General features: G+C 45.7%; 1 protein-coding gene across 1 annotated transcript in view; it reads left to right on the top strand.

Annotated features, from left to right (window-relative positions):
* LOC109925160 (mast/stem cell growth factor receptor Kit-like) overlaps positions 1–16,287 on the top strand; it is a 74,449-nt gene that overhangs the window by 15,474 nt on the left and 42,688 nt on the right. Inside the window, exons 7-17 of the mRNA XM_048603481.1 lie at positions 3,063–3,168; positions 3,987–4,180; positions 6,695–6,801; positions 6,888–7,014; positions 8,100–8,204; positions 8,792–8,902; positions 11,217–11,352; positions 12,226–12,314; positions 12,829–12,920; positions 14,032–14,154; positions 15,895–16,006. Coding sequence (XP_048459438.1) covers positions 3,063–3,168; positions 3,987–4,180; positions 6,695–6,801; positions 6,888–7,014; positions 8,100–8,204; positions 8,792–8,902; positions 11,217–11,352; positions 12,226–12,314; positions 12,829–12,920; positions 14,032–14,154; positions 15,895–16,006 — 1,302 coding nt within the window. The remainder of the gene's footprint in view (positions 1–3,062; positions 3,169–3,986; positions 4,181–6,694; positions 6,802–6,887; positions 7,015–8,099; positions 8,205–8,791; positions 8,903–11,216; positions 11,353–12,225; positions 12,315–12,828; positions 12,921–14,031; positions 14,155–15,894; positions 16,007–16,287) is intronic.

The raw sequence follows: 16,287 nt of genomic DNA, 5'->3' as shown, positions 1-16,287 counted from the left end.
TCTCCATCACTTATTGCACGATTTTCTATAGCCCGAGGTCATGTGAGAATGCAACTATTGCGTTATATCAGAACCGACTGTAACTAGTCCATGCCAACGTTTATGCCATCCACTCTTCACCTTTGAATCCCACCTGCAGTTTGTTTCATTAATTTCTTCCTTAGAATATATCTAGCTTCCCCTTAAATCCATCCATGTGGCTGACCTCTTGGGACATTGTCATAAATTTCTTGTAATACGTGTATTTGTGTAACTTCTTCTTAAATACAGCCAGCCCAATTTCTGCAAGTACCTTTTTCTTAGTCTTGCTCTCTTCCTCATTGCCAGCTTTAATGATCTCCTGCAGGTCATTGACCCTCAGTCATTCACTTTGGAGTCAGGAGTTGAAGATTAGTCTTCAATTGTTAGAGATTCCACGACAGTCCTGGGGGTCGAAGGGTGGTGGGGCTAGGGGTGGGGTTGGCAGTGGAGAGATTGGTCATCAGACACCATTTCCACCACCTCCAGTGAGATGCCACCACCAGACACATATTCCCCTCCCCTCCCTTGTCTGCATCTACCATTCCCTCTGGGATACCCTGGTTCACTCTTTGTTTACTTGCAACGCCACCCACCCCCCCGCCCCCCGGGGCCCCGCTGTACCTACCCTTGCAACCACCAGAGGTGTAACACCTGCCCAGTTACCTCCTCCCTCCCCAGTATCCAGCTGTTCCCCAGCTGTTCCTGCGAGAGATCAGAGCAATGGGATTGTGGAATCTTTCAACACCTAAAGAGACCATTTGACCCACTGGAGCCATCGAGCTCACAATCCTGAAATCTCAGCTCACAACTTACTTGGAGTCTTTAATTCCATCTCTAATTGCCTTTGAACTGAATGGCTTGCTTGATCCTTTCAGAGGGCAGTTAAGAGTCATCCACAGTGGGGGAGGTGATGGCCTACTGGTATTATCATTGGACTGCTAATCTAGAGACCCAGGTAATGACCCGGGGACCTGGGTTCACATCCTGCCACAGCAGATGGTGGAAGTTGAATTAAATTTAAAAAATTCTGGAATTAAGTGTCTAATGATGACCAAGAATCCATTGTCAATTGTTGGGAAAACCCATCTGGTTCACTAATGCCCTTTAGAGAAGGAAACTGCCATCCTTACCTGGCCTGGCCTCCAGACCGGCAGCAATGTGGTTGACTCTTACAAAAACAGAAGTTGCTGGAAAAGCTCAGCAGGTCTGGCAGTATCTGTGTTAACGTCTGGTTAACGTTTCGGGTCAGGTGACCCTTACTCAGAACTGATGGTAGCTGGGAAAATGTCAGTTTATATGCAGAAAACAGGGAGGGGGATGGGGTAGGAGTAAACAATAGGATAAAGGATAGAGTCTGAAGAGAGAGAAGAGCAGATGGATAGACAAAAGGAGTTGATAACGATCTGGCTGGGAGGGTGAATAGTTGTTGATGGGGACTGTTAGTGACAAACGACAGGTAGTGTGTTTCAGAGATAGTAGGAACTGCACATGCTGGAGAATCTGAGATAACAAGATGTAGAGCTGGATGAACACAGCAGGCCAAGCAGCATCAGAGGAGAAGAAGGCTGACGTTTCGGGCCTGGACCCTTCTTCAGACCCTTTTTGAAGGTTCTAGGCCCGAAACATCAGCCTTCCTGTTCCTCTGATGCTGCTTGGCCTGCTGTGTACATCCAGCTCTACACCTTGAGATCTCAATAGGTAGTGTGTAATGGCAGGCTATGTGGTAACAAGGTCTGGTGTGTGGGATAGGGGGCTGGGTCATGGGAGAGTTTAGCCCCTAAAATTATTGAACTTGTTATTGAGTTCTGAATGCTGCAGGGTCCCCAAGCAGAAAATGAGGTGTTGTTCTTTCAGCTTACGCTGAGCTTTGCTGTAACACTGCAGCAAGCCAGAGTCAGAGATGCTGGCCAGGGAACAGGGTGGTGCGTTAAAGTGGCAGGCAACTGGAAGCTCAGGGTCTTTTTTGTGAGCAGAACGTAGATGTTCTACAAAGCGGTCACCCAGTCTAAGCTTCATTTCCCCAATGTAGAGGAGACCACACTGTGAGCAGCGAATGCAGTAGACTAGATTGTGTGAAGTGCAGGTAAAGTGTTGTTTCACCTGGAAGGTATGTTTGGACCCTTGGATACTGGGGAGGGAGGAGGTAAATGGGCAGGTGTTACATCTATGGTGGTTGCAGGGGAAGGTGCCGTAGGGCCCCGGAGGTTGGTGGGAGGGGGGGGCGATGTGGGGCGCGGTGACGGGGTGTGGAGTTGGAGTGAAGGATGAGTGAACCAGGGTATCCCGGAGGGAATGGTAGAGGCGGACAAGGGAGGGGAGGGGAATATGTGTCTGGTGGCGGCATCTCACTGGAGGTGGTGGAAATGGCATCTGATGACCTTCTGGATGTGGATGCTGGTGGGATTGGTGGTAAGGACAAGGGGAACCCTATCACTGTTGCAGGAGGGAAGAGAGGTGGTGAGGGCAGAAGTGTGGGAGATGGGTCAGACCCAGTTGGGGGCCCTGTCAACAACGTAGCTGGTGGTTGACTCTTAACTGCCCCCTGGGCAATTAGGGATGGGCAATAAATGTTTGCCTAGCAAGTGACACCCTCCTGCTGTGAGTGAATTTTTAAAAAATTGTTGTGGGTCACATGTAGGCCGGACCAGGTAAGGATGGCAGATTTCCTTCCCTGAAGGACATTAGTGAAGCACATGGATTTTTAACAACAATTTGCTGATAGTTCTCATGGTACTGAGACCAGCCTTCAATTCCAGATTTATTATTTGAATTGAAATGTGACAAGACCCTACGGTGGGATTTCAACCTGTGACTCCAGGCCATTAGGTTGGGTCTTCTGGATTACTAGTCCAGTTACGTTCCCACTGTTGCTCCAATATGAAGGGTGCTATATGAAGGAGTGATCTCTCAGGTACAAGTTCTCATCGGTTCAGCTTTGCACTACATTTGTGCGTGATTTTGTTTTTTTTTGTTTAAGCCTCTGTGATTGTTTTTTGTTTAGCATGAATGAACATTTTCTTTTCTTTTCTGTCTCTGCCCAGAAAAGCCAACGGTGACCATTGAGAAGGATGCTGCATTCCACTGCCTTGCCAGTGGGTTTCCTGCTCCAACCATTCACTGGTACCAGTGTCCACCACACAGAGCCAGGTTAGACTGGAGATTCTGGGAGCAGTAAGCAGTTAGTGCACAGATGACAGCAAGACACAGAAAGTGCTGCCCTATGTTTTAAAGGCCCCAGTATTAGAATGTTAAAATATTCCCAAACCAGGCTAGCCCCATCCGTACCTCTGTTGCATTTCAGAAAACCTGTTCGAAACAGGACTTGGATAAAATGCTCTTTGGAGAGACTGGCTTTTTGAATGAAGGTGCCTTTAATTCAGTAAGACGCATACAGTTAGAGAATCCTCTTCTTCGGTTCTCTGCCCAAGGCCAGTTCTGAACGCATTCGCCATGATTTCCACTACAGAGGCAGGATTTGAGCTACAAGACAGACCAAACCCTGAGCTACAGGCAACAGTCTCAACAGATGGACACCAGATATCCAATCAGTTCCAATTTCTGTAGATGACCAGAAATCTCTCCCACTTTTACCACCTGCCATTAGACATGTTTTTAAGGGATTTGCAGCTCAACACTCAACTGGCTTTCCCATGGTACAAATGCACCTTCCATTGCCATCAAATCCTGGGACAGAAAGATTCTTGATCAGTCAGGGAATCAAGGGTTATGGGGAAAGGGCAGGAAAGTGGATGTGAGGGACGTTGAATCAGCCATAATTGTATTGAATGACTGAGCAAGCTTGAGGGGCCGAATGGCCTACTCCTGTTCCTATTTCATATGGTCTTTTGGATGAGATTTCAAACCAGTGTTTCTAACTCAGAGGTAACCACCACACTACAAAGTTTCTTTGCAGGTAAGTAGGTAAGCCAACCCACATAAACCTTAAAGCTATTCTTTCAACATAGGTGCACGGAAAATGGAACCATTCACCCCCACAACCCGATCCCCCAGACAAAGACATTCGTTGTTTCTGAGACTCTGTACGGACAGACAAAGGTGGAGAGTGTGCTATCAGCCCACGAGGTGAAGCCTGGTTCCCTGTTAGAATGTTACGCATTCAATAAAGCTGGAGGAGGTTCCTTTTCCATCTCAATCCCTGGTGAGTGGTCCTCTCCGTGAGGAAGTGTCAAGTACTTTGGGCCTACAATCAATGGGTTACTTTCTAAATGGAGAGAAGATCGGAACTACGGATGAGAAAATTTACATAGTGCTCCAATTGCAGAAATCATTTTAAAAAGAAATAAAAATTAATTGAAGATGTAATGGAATGTTGTCCTTTATCTCCAGTGCACTAAATCATAGAATTCATACAGTGTGGAAGCAGGCCATTTGGACCATTGAGTCCACACTGACCCTCCAAAGAGCATCCAACCAAGGCACACCTCCTACCCTATTCCATTAACCCTGCATTTTCCTGCAAATCTGCGCATCCCTGGACACTTTGGGCAATTTAGCATGGCCAATCCACCTAGCCTGCACATCTTTGGACTGTGGGAGGAAACCGGAGTACCCGGAGGAAACCCACGCAGACACGGGGAGAATGTGCAAACTCCACACAGACAGTCACCCGAGGCTGGAATCAAACCCATGTCCTTGGCATTGTGAGTCAGCAGTGCTAACCACCGAACACTGGAATGAAGAGGGTTTATGTGACAGTATCCAGAGCTCTCTATGATCCCATCTAGAATAATTACCCAGATGTTCCAGTCACTAGGTTGGATGTGTGAGCTAAGATGAACAGCAGGACCCTGCAGAAACCCAACATATGGATCTCTGTGGGATTGGCAAGAGATTTTATTCTTCCGATGGTTAATTCCCAGGACCTGCCACAATAGTCTTCAGTACTCAGAGTCAGAACTTCAGACAAATCCAACACACTTACCCAGTTAGTACCCAGGAGATGTTGACAGGAAAATCCTAGTTTAACTCCTGGACAACCTTGCTACTGAACCCCTCCCAACCCTTACAGTCATTTATGCTGAGCGTCACTCCAGCCCCTGCAGATGCCCCTCTCTACACCCTTACTTGACCCTCAGACCACCCTCCTATCCATCCAATTTGATTTGACTTAACTTGACTACGTTTCCCTTACCATCTTGTTAACCATGACCAGTCCTGACTTCGCCCGCTCCCCCAACATCTGACTATATACCTCAACCCCAAACCAACTTGTTTAGTTCTAAACATGCCTATCCCTTGTGGCATGGTCCGAGAACTGCACCCCCTCTGACAAACCTGCCCACTCATTCACCTTCCTATGGTACCTACCTCACCCAGCTTACATACTTTACGACCTATCTCAGCCGCTACAATACCCCACTACATTGCCCCTTCACTCCATCATCCACTCCCTCATTCACTAGAAACATAGAAAACAGGAGCTGGAGTAGGCCCTTCGGCCCTTCAAGCCTGCTATCCCATTCGATATGATCATGGCCGATCATCCCTGTTCCTACTTTTTGCCCCATACCCTTTGATCCCTTTGGCCCTAAGAACTATATCTAACTCCTTCTTCAAAATATTCAATGTTTTAGCCCTGACCACTTTCTGTGGCAGAGAATTCCACAGGCACACCATTTTCTAAGTGAAGGCAGTCCTAAATGACCTCCCCTGCGTCCTTAGGCTGTAACCCTTAGTTCTGGACTCCCCGGTCATAAGGAACATTCTTCCTGCATTTACGCTAAACAGTTCTACTAGAATTTTATAAGCATCCATGACACCCCCACCTTATTCTTCTAAACTCGAGCAATATAATCCTAACTGATCCAGTCTCTCTTCATAAGTCAGCCCTGCCATCCCAGGAATCGGTCTGGTAAACCTTTGTTGCATTCCCTCCATCACCAGAACATCCTTTGTCAGATAAGGAGACCAAAACTGCACACAATACTCCAGGGTGTGGTCTCACAAATGGCCCTGTACAATTGAGGCAAGATATCCCTGCCCCTGTACTTGAATCCCCTGTCTATGAAGGCCAACAGACCATTTGCCTTCTTCACGAACATTGACATGGGGCACTTAAACTAACCTTATGGCAGTTAGTGCCATAAAGAAAAGGGAAGTGGTCTTCTCCCTCTCTGTCTCATTCCCTCTTATTTTCCTTCTGCTTCTGCAAGGTCAGTGAGAAGCAGTGACTCTGTACTTCTGACCCATCCAGAAACAGGAAGCATTGAAGTATTGGAAAGTAGGTACAGGGCAATAACCTGGATAGTGATTGGCACTTCATGGAAGACCTGGCTCCTTGTGTTCCAATCTGGTGCCTGCACACAACGCAGAAGGAAGATATTGGCGCTGGGTAGGGAGGGGTGTGCAGATTCACCAGAGAGATGCTGATTAAATGATTCCATGAAATTTAAAAGGATCATGGCCTCACAATTAAGGTGATTAAGATGATCAAAGCTTTTCTCTACCCATTTCCCTCTGCAATCTATGTTATACTGGTACATTTTAGTAAATCTCTTCTGCATCGCCTACAGAGCTTTGAAATATTTCCTAAAATGTGGTGCCCAGAATTGTACTCCAGCTGAGGTCTGCCCACTGTACTTTATGCTGCTAATTCTTGCTGGAGGATCCTGGATGCCTGTTTGAAACAGCTTTTTGTCCTATACTTCCACAGATCACCCTGTCACAAATGCTCTGTTCACTCCTTTACTCTCGGGTGCAGTAGCAGTAGCAATCCTACTGCTCATCTTCCTTCTTCTGCTGCTCTACAAGTACAAACAGGTCAGTACCATATCTCCTTACTCTTTGATTTCCAATCGGGAAACACTCCAACTCATTCTTTATCATCAAACCTCTTGTGTTTCTAGAAACCAACTTATGAGGTCCGTTGGAAGATCATTGAGGCGGTGAACGGGAATGATTATACCTTCATTGATCCCACCCAGCTCCCGTACAATGAGAAATGGGAGTTCCCCAGGGAGAAACTCTGCTTTGGTATGGACAGTATCTCCTCAAAGTGCTTTTCATTGACAATCAAATGTTTTTATTCTGCTTTCCTCTTCTCCAACTCCAAGGTTTGAGGCAAGGGAGGCTTGTGGTGGTAGTGTCATTGGGCTAGAATCATCATAGAATCCCTACAGTGTGGAAACAGGCTATTCAACCTGTCAAGTCCACACCAATACAAGTCTTTCCAAAGAGCATCCCACCCAGACCCATCTCCCTTCTCTATCCCTGTAACCCTGCATTTCCCATGGCTACTCCACCTAGCCTGGACATCCCTGAACACTACGGGCAATTTAGCATGGCCAATCCACCCAACCTGCACATCTTTGGACTGTGGGAGGAAACTCACGCAGACACGGGGAGAATGTGCAAACTCCACACAGTCACCTGAGGGTGGAGTTGAACCCAACACTCTGGTGATGTGAGGCAACAGTGCTAACCACTGAGCCATTGTGCGGCCAATACAGACAGTCAGTGTCCATCCTTCTGTAGTGTGGGGCTGGAGAGAAACTACTGGGATCTGGTGTTAACGTTGCGGTTGGTGACACCAAGTCCAATTTTGGCTACACGAATGAGTTCAGATTTTGCCATTGCCTTTAAACAAGACCTCATTGGCTCAGGGACAGTGCTGTTGTATCTGTCATTTAAAGTCGCGGTTGGTGAGATGGGTGCAGGAGGCCAGTGTTGTAAGTTTGCCTGCTCCATGCGAAGTGCCCATTGGCATCTCCAATTTCTACCAGCCCAGGTAACATTCCCTCATGACAACACAAACAACTTGCATTTAGCGCAGTAAAATATCGCAAAGTGACCATGAGTGACAGCATTTGACACCGAGCCATGGAAGAGATGCTAAAACAGAGGATCAAAAGTTTGGTCGAAGAGGTAGATGTTAAGGAGCATTCCCAGGGTGAAGAGAAATAGAGAGGGTTAGGGAGTGAATGCCGGAGCTCAAACAGCTGAAATATGTGACACTGGGTATAATACTGAGCCCTCTGAGTTTTACCCTGAGCCCTGTTGGTATCACCCTGTTCCACTGACAGGCCTATAACTAACAGCGTGAAACCTTCTCTTCGTAGGTAAGATCCTGGGAGCTGGAGCATTCGGGAAGGTTGTCGAGGCCACTGCCTATGGATTGGGCACAGAGGACTCAGCCACTAAGGTGGCCGTAAAAATGCTGAAACGTAAGAGATTTAACTGACCCTTGTCAAACCGTCAATAACTTCCATCACTGGGAGAATCATTACCTTCTGTCCAGTAGCAATGGTGCGGGTCGTGACTCTTCTCTGTAGTGAGGGGGAGAATGAACGAACTTAAACCCCATTTACAGTCACTGCCAAGTCTGGCTAGATCCTGCAATATCCTAATGCTGTAGAAATCTGTTAAACTTGTTGGATACACTCAGGCAGTGTTTGCAGTTAGGCAACTTCAAGCTGAACTTCAGGCAGATTTTGGAACCACTTTGTCTAATGTTGCCACCTTCAACTGTTTTGACTATGAGACCCTAGGATCTGGTTATCTGCTCCTTTCCCTGTTACTTATCTAGATCTGTCTGAAAGAGGGAGTTAGAGTTGGGTGGTGTGGGATTTCAATGGGGCATACATTTAAGGCCTAGCATTCACCACGGGAGCACCAATTCCAAACCGTTTACCAAAGGGTCTGAGCTGCCAATTTCACCCCCTCCCTCGTGTCTTTCTCATAATCAGCTATGTGATGTGGGCACAAGATGCTATGGCATTTTCCTGACTTTCTTCCTCATCTTGACTTTCAGCCAGTGCCCATTCCACTGAGAAAGAGGCCTTGATGTCAGAGCTGAAGATCCTGAGCCACCTCGGACAGCACACGCATGTTGTTAATCTTCTGGGAGCCTGTACACTCGGAGGTGAGAGATGGCCATTCATGTTCCTACCATTGAGATTCATGCATGGCGACAACAACTTGTTTTCATGCAACACTTTAGAGCCTAGTTTAAAAAGTCCCAAGGTGCTTCACAGGAGTGATATCAAACAGAATTTAACACCAAGGAGCATTAATTAGTCATTAATAAAACTAATAAGCTACTATTGCAGGTGACCAAAAGCTCATTCAAAGAGAATTATGAACAAATGTTGTGTTACAACTACAGTCTGGGGAGAGGGGGGCAGTAACTGTTTCCTTTTCTAACCCTCTTCCTGGACTGGTTGCAATGAATTTTAACTTTAACCAGGTTGTGGATAAAACCAATTATATAGGTCTCATTCCACATCAGGTTCGCTATTAAGAACTAGTCAGTCCAGGTTCTTTTGCTAACAACATAAACTGATTTATTACCAAAAACAAACTTAACCAAACAAAGATGCAAAAGATTATTGATGAATGTTTTGGATTAGCAATCATATATATATATATATATATATATATATATAAATAATCCATCCTTTCAAAAAAGACTAACAGCAGCATAAAAGTCTGAGGACGAAGAAAAAAAGCATTAAAAAACTGCAAAAAACTGCAAAAATCTTTAAATTACTTTGGCCAAGTCAGAGTTAAACTCATGAACTCGTGGATTACCCCCAGTAGTATTCCCATTCCAAGTTATTGAGCACACACATGCTGCTGGCACTGGGGTGTTTTACAGGAATTGTCATGGCTAGCCAAATTCCCCTCCAACAAAATCTCTCCAGGAATCCTCCATGAGTGAATAAGATGACTTTCAGTGGGTCTTCAGCTCAGATCAGTTGTCTTACTTTAACTCACGCATAGGATGTGGGCATCGCTGGCTGGGTCAGCATTTATCGCCCATCTGTAATTGCCCTTGAGAAGGTGATGGTGAGCTGCCTTCTTGAACCACTGCAGTCCACATGGTATAGGTTGACCCACAATGCCCTTAGGGAGGGAATTCCACAATTTTGATCCAGCGACAGTAATGGAACAGTGATATACTTCCAAGTCAGGGTGGTAAGTGGCTTGGAAGGGAACTTGTAGGCAGTGATGTTCCCATGTGTCTGATGCCCTTGTTCTTCTAGAATTGATCATGGGTTTGGAAGATGCTGTCTAAAGATCTTTGGTAAATTCCTACAGTGCACCTTGTAGACAGTACACACTGCTGGTGGAGGGTGTGGATGTAGTGCCAATCGAGTGGGCTGCTTTGTCCTGGATAGTGTCAAGCTTCTCAGGTGTTGTTGGAGCTGCACCCATCCAAGCAAGTGGGGAGTATTCCATCACACTCCTGACTTGTGCCTTGTAGGTGGTGGACAGGCTTTAGGGAGTCAGGAGCTGAGCTACTTGTTGCAGTATTCCTAGCCTCTGTCTTGCTCTTGTAGCTACCGTGTTTATGCAGTGAGTCCAGTTGAGCTTCTGGTCAATGATAACCCCGATTATGCTGATAGTGGGAAATTCAGTGATGGTAACATCATTGAATGTCAAAGGGTGGTGATTAGATTGTCTCTTATTGGAGATGGTTTTTGTCTGGCATTTGTGTGATGTGAATGTTAGTTGCGACTTGTCAACCTATTGTCGAGAAGAGGAAGAGAGGGGACGAATGAGCAATATTCTTCAGGCAGGTCAAAATCTGTTTTGTTCTATCCGTAAGCCTCTTCCTGAAGATTTTACAGGCCAAATGACTCCATTCAAGCTGTCTGTGGGAATAACATTGTTGATATTGTCTTAGTGTCTTTTCCTCACCAAGGTGTCCTTTGTTTGAAAGGACATATTAAATGGGTCCACGTAATCTTTCTGAAGATTCCTATCTGGATCACAGTTTTTCGTAAAGCTGGAAAGTTTCAGAAGATGAGGTTTAACTTCAGAATTCCAGCACTGGCAGTACTTTTTGTTTACATTAGCTTGGTTGAGGAGGTAGGTTTTATGGACAGACTAAAGGAAGAGACAGATTGAGAAAAGAATCTGATGCCTAAAGGATTAGCAGCAGAAGACCAAGAGGTGAAGAGATGAAAATCAGACGGCCACAATGTCAGGCTTGGATCTTGAAATGTTCATGGGTTAGAGGAAGACTTGGAAATATGGAGGGAATTAACCAAGACTATTTGAATTGGTGCACTGTGACCTGGAAGTCAGTTTGGGTCAGTGAGCACAAGGGTCACAGTTTGGCAGGATTTGGCACGATACAAACTGGAAAACAAGGTGAGTGATGGAATCACTACAGGCAACTCTACTGCGGTCCTCACTCTTCTCTAATGGGATTTTCCTCTTAATTGTAGGCCCAGTTCTTGTCATCACGGAATACTGTTGCTATGGTGATTTATTGAACTTCCTGAAGAACAAGGCCCAGTACCGGGCCTGTAACGATGCACTGAATAACTATAAGAACTTGATGCACAACAAAAAGCCCCTAAGGTATAGGCTTTTGACATTTTCAAAGTCGCGCTGTTGGCCTGTCTCGGAAACTAATCTCAGATATCCACATCCTTCTACCTTGCCCCATTGATTCGTATATCTCCAAAAACCAGCCCAAAGCAGACTGCCTTGACCTTTCCAACCCCTTCCTTATACTCCTAGTGGATCTACAGGAGTAACATAAATGGTGGGCAGGCTCTCCCTCTCTTCACCCTTTCATATCATAACCATCCTCTGTCGTTAGTGACATCAAATGCAGTTCTACCCGGAAACTCCTTTCTCTTTTAAGCTCCAATCCAAAATGCAACACATTCTTTCTAAGGTTGCCAATACTTCAAAATTAACCTGGGGATTTGGAGAATTGGATATTGCTATCCCAGTCACGGTGCAAGAAAAGAAAAGATAAATTAACAAGGCATTAAAGGGAAGTAATGCCTTATCCATTTAATTTAAACAGTTTTGTTCATGAGTTGTTAAACCAATGGGAAAGGCCTGGGCTCTTAGAGTCAAGACGCTGATGGATTTTTGGGTAGGTGGGACAACACCAAGATCGATAGATCCAGCAACCAATGGTGGGAAAGTCTGGGAGGAAGGGTGTGGAGTAGATGAGACATGTCACATTGTGACAAAACCTCCAGGAATATACTGAACCAAATTTGGCAACCTTCGTTCTTTCTCCTTCCCCTATCTTATGTGTCCAAACAAAGACTCAATTCACCTCACTTATTCCTTCCTTTAATCATCCCTCTACCCTCCTATGCTCCTGTAAGGATATGAAAACCAAGCTTGATACTATCTTTCTTCTTCCAATTTCAACTGGGACATTATCCTGAGCTAAACTGTTTTAACGGTGTTGCCTTGTCTTTCCCACAGCGACTGCTCAGTGGGTTATCTGCCCATGAGGTCCAGGTTGTCCAGTATGAGCCCAATGATTTCTCAAACGGATTCCTCAACTATTGAAGGTGAGTATGAAACTGTCATTGTCAATCTTTTTAACATAAACATTCAGCTTGGGGCCAGAGTGTCTCTGGCACAAGATGACATTTACTGCTCGATCCTAATTTCCCTGAAATGACAGTCAGTCGGTACTATTGTTAATGGGTTTAATCCAATAGAATCACTTTCTGGACTTCTTCAGAGGGAGTTAACAGTCAGCCATGCTGAGAATCATACAGTCATCAACATTTATACTCTTTTTATCAACATTTATCTGTCAGCCTAGCCCTATTCCACTGTTCAACTGGAGATTTGTCTCTTTGAGACCAATTGTTTATTCAGAGTCCATACCTTCTGGCACTGTTTGCCCCAATACTTTGAATTTCATTGTGAAAGGAAATTTGTAAAAATTTCTTTATAGGATTGAGATGTGGATAGTATGTTGCCTTATCACTTATTGGTCTTCAACCAAAAGATTATGAAGAAAAATCTATCCTTCTCACTGACGGCCCCTCTAACTAGACCATGTTCTTCAAACAGAAGATGAAGACTCATTGCCATTGAACATTGAGGACCTTCTGAGCTTCTCCTACCAAGTTGCTACTGGGATGGATTTCCTGTCCTCTAGAAATGTGAGTAGTACAGATTGAACTCAACGGCTGGGACTTTCTCTTTCTTCATTTAAGTGTGGTAAGGGAGTCTTTAGGAGTGAGACCACTAGCCCCCAATCTCTCAAATTTTCAGAGGGGCAGTGAAGAAGCAGTGCCTCTTCAGTGACCCCATCATCAACTGAAGCCCAAGATCAGTGGGAAGGTGATTGACCTTTTGGGGAGGGGGTGCAGAATCACAGGATGCTGTTTTGGGGAGAAGGGGTGGCCAGGAGATTCACAGGTAAGGACAGGCACTGGCTTTCAGTGACCACTGCCTTACCCCCAATCCATGTCTTGATCAGCCCCAGATTGGGGCAAATCAAGGCTCTCTGCCTGCCCACCTCTCCCAACCTGTGAAGCCGGCCACTCTGTTCACCAGTCAGGAAGATTGTCCCTATTCTCAACACCTAGGGATTGGGGTCATGAATTAATCATTTCACGGCCCTAATCAGTAGGGTCAGGAATGTCACCCATGATTCCTCCTTTCCAGAACTTAGTTGGTGGGCAAGAGCAGGATATCTCCCTGGTTTCAACCCATTTGATTACTTGCTCTTCCTGCCCCCTCCCTGCTGCTTCAGCAAAGGGAAAATCTTGTCCTTTGAGTGGATCCAGTGTGATATTGAGCCACAAACACTTCCTAAGGCTCAGGCTCAATTCCCTGGTCTGGGATAAGCCAGTGGTCACACCCTAGTGGAGACACTACAGTTGGAGTCAGGACCCTCAGGCTACATATTAGGGAAGGATGCTCCATGGTTCATATTCCATAATCTTACTTGATACCCTGATTTCCTATCTCCTTTGACTAAGTGGGTATAGCAAGAAGGTGGGTAAGGGGGATTGAGGGATATGGTGACGTTGAGAAATGGAGTTGAGGGCTAGTTTTGGGTTTTTCAGCCTGAGATGGGGAGTAACCCTGAGAATCTAACAGTCTCTTCCTGATGGTAAAAATCCTTTCAGTTAGTAATGGGAAGTGTCTGACTCTCTCACTGGAGGATTGACTTACTTGTAAAGCTCGGTCTGAAACAATGGTCTTGGGTTATTGGGGCTCATATTGGGGAGAGAGTGAATGGTTTCTGGGTTTTTTTTATTGCAGTGCATTCACCGTGATCTGGCCGCAAGAAATGTTTTACTGACCGAGGGACGGATTGCCAAGATTTGCGACTTTGGGTTAGCAAGAGACATCATGAATGATTCCAACTATGTAGTCAAAGGCAACGTGAGTATAATAGAGACAAAGGGTCTGATGGTAACAGAGATCTGTGGGTTCGTGTGTCTCCTTGTGTGGTAGACAGCCACAGACATTTGGAAAAGCTCAGCAGGTCTGGCAGCATCTGTGAAGAGAAATCAGAATTAATGCTTCGGGTCCAGTGACCCTTCCTCAGAAGGGTTCTTAGGAAGGAAACAGACCCTTCGGTCCAACTCGTCCATGCTGACCAAATATTCTAAATAAATCTAATTTCATTTGCTAGCATTTGGCCCATATCCCTTTAAAACCTTCAAAGAGCAAAGAAAATTATAGCACAGGAACAGGCCCTTTGGCCCTCCAAGCCTGCGCCGATCCAGATCCTATATCTAAACCTGTCACCTATTTTCCAAGGATCTGTATCCCTCTGCTCCCTGCCCATTCATGTATCTGTCTAGATACTTCTTAAATAACGCCATCGTGCCCGCCTCTACCACCTCCGCTGGCAACGCATTCCAGGCACCCACCACCCTCTGCGTAAAGAACTTTCCATGCATATCTCCCTTAAACTTTTCCCCTCTCACCTTGAAATCATGACCCCTAGTAATTGAGTCCCCCACTCTGGGAAAAAGCTTCTTGCTATCCACCCTGTCTACACCTCTCATGATTTTGTCGACCTCGATCAGGTCCCCCCTCAACCTCCGTCTTTCTAATGTAAATAATCCTAATCTACTCAACCTCTCTTCATAGCTAGCGCCCTCCATACCAGGCAACATCCTGGTGAACCTCCTCTGCACCCTTTCCAAAGCATCCACATCCTTTTGGTAATGTGGCGACCAGAACTGTACGCAGTATTCCAAATAGCAGTATTCCTATTCATATACCCATTCAGATGCCTTTTAAATGTCGTAATTGTACCAGCCTCCACCACTTCCTCAGGCAGCTCATTCCATACACGCACCACCCTCTGCATGAAAAAAATTGCCCTTTAGATCCTTTTTAAATCTTTCCCCTCTCACCTTAAACCTATGCCCTTGAGTTTTGGACTCCCCCACCCTCGGAAAAAAGACCTTCTCTATTTTCCTTATCCATGCCCCTCATGATATTATAAAACTCTATGAGGTTACCTCTCAGCCTCTGACGCTCCAGGGAAAATAGCCCCAGTCTACTCAGCATCTCCCCGCAGTTCAAATCCTCCAACCCTGGCAACATCCTTGTAAATCTTTTCTGAACCCTTTCAAGTTTCACAGCATCCTTCCTATAGCAGGGAGACCAGAATTAAATGCTAAATTGTCCGCAGTGTTCAGGGATGTGTAGAGGGATGGGTCTGGGTGGGATGCTCCAAGGATCAGTGTGGACTTGTTGGGCCGAAAGGCCTGCTTTCACACTGTAGGGATTCTATGATACATCAGGAAAAAAGAATAACAGCTGAAAGGGGAAATATAACCCATTATTCGAGGCAGTATTCTCTCTTAACACAGACTGATGTCTTAAAGACTTTAATCTATCCTCTGGAGGTCACTTACCCTGCCTGAGTTTCTGATATCTCTGGTTTTCAAGGTCGAGACTGCACAGACAGACAAGTAGAATTGAAGCAGAGGATCAGACATGATAGTAACGAATGGTGGAGCATGGCCTGAGTGTGGTACCCCAGTGCTTAATTCTTATTCTCATGTTCTTTGATCCCCCGTGTCACGGTCTGATTGTCATAAACCAAATTTGCCTCCTGTTTGCTCTTTCGGTGTTTGTCATCACCTGTCCTTTGGCTTTCAGGCACGGCTCCCAGTGAAGTGGATGGCTCCAGAGAGTATCTTCGATTGTGTTTACACAGTCCAGAGTGACGTCTGGTCCTATGGCATCCTGCTCTGGGAAATTTTCTCATTGGGTAACATGGCTGTTCATTCATTGACGAACCAATAGTCTGCCTGTCTCCCTATCAAAATGCCAAGGTGGGACGCAACTGTCATCCATAATTGACAGAGTTTTCAAATAGGGATTTTCTTAAAAACCAGGGGCCCCGTTTGCAAATACTGACACATTCCCCCCTATAAATACACACGCACTCCCCAGGGACCCCCTGTAAATACTGACGCACTTCCCCCGGGGTCCCCCTGTAAATGCTGACACATTCCCCAGGGACTCCTTGTAAATACTGACACACTCCCC

This window comes from Rhincodon typus, chromosome 12, assembly GCF_021869965.1.
Source record: "Rhincodon typus isolate 14 chromosome 12, sRhiTyp1.1, whole genome shotgun sequence".
NCBI lineage: Eukaryota > Metazoa > Chordata > Chondrichthyes > Orectolobiformes > Rhincodontidae > Rhincodon > Rhincodon typus.
Note: the sequence above shows the minus strand (reverse complement) of the source record. Positions and strands in the feature narration are given on the sequence as shown.